General features: G+C 66.5%; 1 protein-coding gene across 1 annotated transcript; it reads right to left on the bottom strand.

Moving 5' to 3' along the window:
• Positions 1-210: 210 nt before the first annotated feature.
• Positions 211-5,303, bottom strand: INHBC (inhibin subunit beta C). Its single transcript, XM_034792239.1, has 2 exons — positions 3,888-5,303; positions 211-2,139 (listed from the first exon to the last, which is right to left on the bottom strand). Exons 1-2 carry the CDS (start codon positions 4,273-4,275, stop codon positions 1,409-1,411), a joined length of 1,119 nt encoding a protein of 372 aa, XP_034648130.1. The 5' UTR covers positions 4,276-5,303; the 3' UTR covers positions 211-1,408.
• Between the last annotated feature and the right edge of the window lie 488 nt (positions 5,304-5,791).

Below are 5,791 nucleotides of genomic sequence, written 5' to 3'. Positions count from 1 at the left end.
AGCTGGGAATGTGGGGGCCGAGGGCTGGGCTAGCAGGGGCTGTGGGTCGGGAGTGAGGGGCACTGGCAGAGCTGGGGAATGTGGGGGGCCAGGGCTGGGCTAACAGGGGGCTGTGGGTCGGGACTGAGGGGCACTGGCTGGACTGTATTATCAGCCTCATCCCGGTGTCTCTGCTCTGTAGAGAATTTCAGGACAAACACGCCGTGTTTTCACCCATTTATTGGAGACGTCGCTCGAAATAATAAAATAAAATAAAATAAAATATATTTTTTTACATTAGTGCGAAAAGAAAATACAAAAAGGCAAACTCGGCACCAGGCTCCACAGCAGGGCGGGGTGGGGAACCGGGGGGGCAGGTTCCCCCTCCCCGACCACCCCGTGCCCTGCTCCGACCCTGGGGAGGTGCCCTACAGTAAACACTCCCCCAATGCATTGAATATGTCCGTCCCACGGCAGCAGAACTGCCACCGCAATGAGAAAAATGTCGCTAGAGAATCTGCACCCAAGCGGGTCCCAGCTCCGTCAACAGGGCGGTGCCCGGTGCCCGGTGCCCGGCCTAGGCTGGGAGAAGAACTGACTGGACCCCAGAGACCTGCTCAGCGATTGGCTGCAGCCCCCCAGAAAGGGGTGAAAGGACCAGAGCCTGGGAGACCATTTTCCATGGGAATCTTCTGGGGGTGACAAATTGGGGCTTTCGAAGCACTGACCGGTCTTAGGGGCTGTTCCCAACCATGCCCGGCTTGTCTGGCCTCTTCCTGCACGTGGGTCTTGCCACCCCCCGGGCGTAACGCCTGGTGGAGCGGACACCAGCCCGGCTCGACCGGCAAAGCGCCAGGTTTGGGAGATCCACCACGGCCCTTGGGAAGCACCTGGGGAAAACGGTCAGCTGGGAAACGGAAAATCTCAACACCGGACATTTTGGGCCCAAAGGTTCCTTTTCTCGGCTGGAAATTGCTAGTTTTCTGCCCAATCCCCTGAAAATCAAAATGTTCTCGGTGAGACGAACCCACCCGCTTTGTTTGGCAAAATTTTCCACCCAGCTCTAGAAATACCCGGCTGGGGCAGCCGAGCCGTGTGCCGCGGGGCGTTGGCCCCGAGCCGGCCCGGAGACCTTTCCTCCACTTGGCACCTGGCCCGGTTTCCTCCTTGCACACTTGTGCTTGAAATGTGTGCGTGCGCTGGGGGGGAGGGAGGGTGTAGCCAGCTGCCTCCCCCCCCCCCCCCCGACACACACGCCCAAGAGATGTATCACGTTAACCAGCCTCCTGGGAGTGAGAGTCCAGAACAATCCCTGACCCGCGTCTCCCGAACAGCGCCCGAGGGCATCGGGGCAGTCTATGCCAACCCTGCTGACCAGCACCGCGAGATTCCCCCCGTCCCCCACCTCTCCAGGGGCAGCCGTGCCCCCCTAGCTGCACCCGCAAGCGTCCACGATCATGTCCGGGATGTCGGTCTTGACGATGTTGCTGTTGCGGTCGAAGTAGAGGATGGAGAGGGGCCGGCGGTGTGTGGGCACGCAGCAGGACTGCCCGCCCGTCTGGGTGTTGTGGGCCCGGATCAGGTTAAGCACGGCCGTGTGGGAGGAGGAGGCCATGCCCGGGCTGCTGGCCACGTGGGGCGGGCACTGGCCCATGCAGTAGTTGATCTGGTAGCCCTCTGGCTTGATGATCCAGTCGTTCCACCCGATGTCCCGGAAGTCCACGTAATAGTCTTTGCGGCAGCACAGGCTGGAGGTCTGGTCGCAGCGCAGGCTGCGTTTGGCCAGCCGCTGCCCTGGCTCCCGCATCGTGGCCTTGGCCACCAGGAAGGGCTGGTGGGAGCCGCCGGCGTCGCTCCCGGCCGTGGCGTTCGCCTGGCACCCGCGACACTCCAGCTCCAGCCTCAGCGTCTTCTCCTGCCCGCGGAAGAAGGCCTGGAGCGCAGGCAGGAGGGCGAAGGTGTGCCAGCCGCTGGCCCGGGCCTCCAGCTGCCTCTCGCTCAGCAGCGCCCCCGCCAGGGAAACCCGCAGCGTGACCGGGGAGAGCCCGCTCCGGGGGGCCCGGACGTACAGCCACAGCTGGGCCTGCAAGATGTGGACATCCTGGCCCCTGCCCCGGCTGAACCGGAAACGCAGGCCCGTGCTGGAGGGCGAGGAGAACTCTGTGGGGAGAGCGGGGCGGTGAGAACGGGGGGGCAGTGCCAGGCGGGGAATGCCCGTCTTCGCAGCTGGCACCAGACTCCCTGCTCCACCCAGCCAAGTCCCCCAAGACCCAGGCACCCCTGGGCGGCCGGTCCACTGAGGGGCGCTGTCTCTGACCCGCTGCCCCCACCGAGCTCTGGCGTGTCCCTTCCCTGGAGGCGGCGTTCTAGCGCCGCCCATAGGAGAACCCGGCAGTGACAGCAAGGACCCCCACACCGGTTCAGCTCCAAGGGGCTGGGGGCATTGGGAGACACTGCTGGGTCCCGTCTCTGCCCTGGGGACCTCCTGTGGGGGGATGGGCAGCAGAGGCCCATAGGGGGAGGGGTTTGCAGATGACTCCAGCCCCCCAAACATGGGGCTGAGGGGGCTGATCCCCTGGGAAATAGATTCCAGTGGGGGACTGTTTGTCCCCCATCCAGCCCCAGAGGCCCCCTCCCCTGCGTGTCAGGAGCAGTGGGATGCCGGCAGTCCTGCCAGCGCTGGGAGGGGGGTCCCAGTGCCCAGATCTCTCCCTTACCCCCCAAGCTGCCAGGCCCGCAGTGCACCCTGGTCCAGAGACACCCCCCTGCCCCCGTTCAGAGATCCACGGACCATCCCAGCCTCAGGGAGCCAGTTCTGCCGGTGGGGAAAGTGAGTCACTGAAGAGCTGGGCTTTGAACCCAGGAGTCCCGGCTCCCAGCCCCGGCCCTAACCACTACACCCCACTTCCCTCCCAGAGCCGGGGAGAGAACCCAGGAGTCCCGGCTCCCAGCCCCCCTGACAGCCAGCCCCCCTGCTGTAACCACTACACCCCACTCCCCTCCCCTCCCATAGCTGGGGCTAGAACCCAGGAGTCCTGACTCCCAGCCCCCCTGACTCCCAGCCCCCCTGCTCTAACCACCAGGGTTTTTTTGCCGCCCTAAGCATGGCAGGCAGGCAGCCTTCAGCAGTACACCTGCGGGAGGTTCCCGGTCCCACGGATTCAGCGGCGTGCCTGTGGGAGGTCCGCTGGTCCCGCGGCTTCGGCGTACCTGCCGCCGAATTGCCGCCGAATGCACAGAACTGGCGGACCTCCTGCAGGCACGCCGCTGAAGGCTGCCTGACTGCCGCCCTCGCAGGGACCGGCAGGGCGCCCCCCGCAGCTTGCCGCCCCAGGCACGCGCTTGGAGCGCCGGTGCCTGGAGCCACCGCTGCTAACCACCACACCCCACTTCCCTCCCAGAACTGGGGATAGAACCCAGGAGTCCTGACCCCCGCCTTGGTCTTAACCCACTAGACCCTGTTCCCCTCCCAGAACTGGGGACAGAACCCAGGAGTCCTGGCTCCCCCCCCCCCCCCCCCGACTATAGCCACTAGACCCACTCCCCTCCCAGAGCTGGGCGCAGAACCCAGGAGTGATGCTGTGGCACTATCTAGCCCTAGGGAAGGGCTCGGTAAACCTGTGGGGTCCTCGTAGCCGGGTGAGGGGTGGCTCTGCCCCCACCCCCTGCATGGTCTGTCCTGAGAGCAGCCTGGGCCGCCCCCCTGACCCCCTGTCTCCCCACTCACCCCCTTCTCTGCTCTCCGGATCCCGGGTTTTCCCACCTGCAATCAGAAAAGTTCCCTTTGGTGGGGCAGAGCCGCTGGCTCCGTCCCGCTCCCCGTCCCCACCTGTTCCCACCCCTGCTCCTGGCTCACCCCCAGCCCCGCCCCTGCCCCCCAGCCTCGGTTCCCCGTCGGCGGCACCCACCTGTCTTGGCAAAACTGATCATCTCATAGCCCAGCTCATTGGCGTCGGGGCCGTCCCAGCGGGCGAAGGGCCCCGGCTGCCCGTCCCGCCGGGCTTTGCCCACATGCAGGTGCCGCAGGGCGTTGGCGACGGCTCCACGGGGCACCGGCTGGGTGACGTTGGGCCTCTCGCTCAGGTGCAGCTTCTCCAGGATCTGCCGCTTGGCCAGCTCGAGCAGGAAGCGCCTCTCCGTGCCCGGCTCCAGGGTGGGCATCCCGCACGAGGGGCACCCTGGCTTCCCTCCTCCCTGGACCGAGGATCCCCACAGCAAGGCCAGGGCGGCCAGGGCTAGCCAACCCCCTGGGGGCTGCCCGCTCCTCTCCCCCTGTGCGCCGGAGCCAGGCGCCATCTAGAACCGAGGGCGGCAGGGGGGTAGGGACGGTGCCAGGCCCTCAGGATCTGTCTCCGAGCTCTGCCCAGCCAGTCTGCCTCCTGCTGTCACACCCGGGCTGCCCCGCGTCGCCCTGCCATGCGAGGAGCTGCTCGCCACGGCCGCTGCCCAGTGCCAGGGGCTGAGACGGGTGCTGCTCGCCCGAGGGAGCCCGACTCAGGGCTTGGCTTGAGGTGCTGCCCGTCCAGGCTCCAGGCACTTGTCAGTCATGGGGGCAGGCCCTGCCCTCCTGCCTGCTGTGATTGGCCGGCACCTGGGGCCCCGGGGGAGGGTGCTGGCTGGGGGGGATTGGGGGGTGCTGCCTCCCCCGGCCGGGAACAGGTGCTGAGGGCTCCCGGCAAGGGGCATGATGCAAGAATGGAGAAGGTTGCGCTGCCCAGGCAGTCGGGAGGTGCTGGGGGGCACAGAGCAGGCACCTTTGAGAAGGGCCCCTTGGTTCCGTTGCAGCTCACCGACGCCCCTGGGTGTTTCCTCCAGGGCTGGGGACATTGCCCGGTGCCAGCTGGCACTGCCGTTCTTTGCCCAGGCACTGAGGGGGCAGAGGGCACAGGGATTAACGCTTCTTTCCCAGGCTTCTCCTTTCTCCGCCTGCCTCCTGCAGCCTGGGGGGGTCAGCAGCGGCCACTGCTCACTAGCCAGCCCCCACCCCTCAATCCACGGGGCCCCCCCACAACAGACCAAGTGGGGGGCAGAGGAGGGGGAGGGCGGAGGAGCTGGGGCTCGGGCCCTGCCCACCCCCCAGCAGGATTGCCTGCCCGAGCCCCCTTATCACCAAACGGTTCAGTCCAGATATGCTGCCCCATTAGCGGTAACTTTCCCTCTCCGGGCGCTGATGCTGGCACGTGCCACGTTACCAGCACCGGGGCCTGACACCGGGAGCTGTGCACAGCAGCCGAGGCCCCTTGCAGCTGCCACGTGGCCTTTGCTCGGTCCTGACGCCGTGGGGAGCTGGGGGCAGCTGTCAGGGGTTGGGGGCAGCTGCCGGCGTGTGAAAGCTGCAGAGAATGGCTGCACCATCCGAGGCCAGGCCGCTCACTCCCTTTCGGCCCCGCCACGCCCGAGTCCTGGCTCAGCGCGGGCCCGGCTGGGGTTTGGGGTCCATTTCTGCTCCCCCAGTCAGGCCGCTAGGCCTGGGAGGTAACCGGCAGGTACAGTGCCCCCTTCCTGCCACGCCGGCTGGGGTGGGGCGGTCTCGGGCACCTCCCAGCGGGGGCACTGCAGGGTGAGATCACGTCTTCTCTCCTTGCTCCACATGCTGGGTTTGGGGGTAACCCAAGCGCAGGTGTCTGAGGAGGAGGGGCAGGCGCACTGACCCTGACTGATCCCCACTGCCCATCGAACAGGGACGCGCTGGCATCCAAAGTCTCGGAAACAAAGCTCCGGGGGCAGAGGGTAAACACGGCAGGTTCACCAGGCCGTCTGGGAAAAAGCACCCACGTGGCATGACGCAACCGCGGGGCCGGGGCCGAAGTCT

This window comes from Trachemys scripta, chromosome 16, assembly GCF_013100865.1.
Source record: "Trachemys scripta elegans isolate TJP31775 chromosome 16, CAS_Tse_1.0, whole genome shotgun sequence".
NCBI lineage: Eukaryota > Metazoa > Chordata > Testudines > Emydidae > Trachemys > Trachemys scripta.
Note: the sequence above shows the minus strand (reverse complement) of the source record. Positions and strands in the feature narration are given on the sequence as shown.

Excerpts from the sequence above, each read along its gene's own strand:
- INHBC (XM_034792239.1), bottom strand. The coding sequence starts at position 4,275 with ATGGCGCCTGGCTCCGGCGCACAGGGGGAGAGGAGCGGGCAGCCCCCA. Across the intron at positions 2,140-3,887 it reads GATCAGTTTTGCCAAGACAG|AGTTCTCCTCGCCCTCCAGC; the intron begins GTGGGTGCCGCC and ends CTCTCCCCACAG.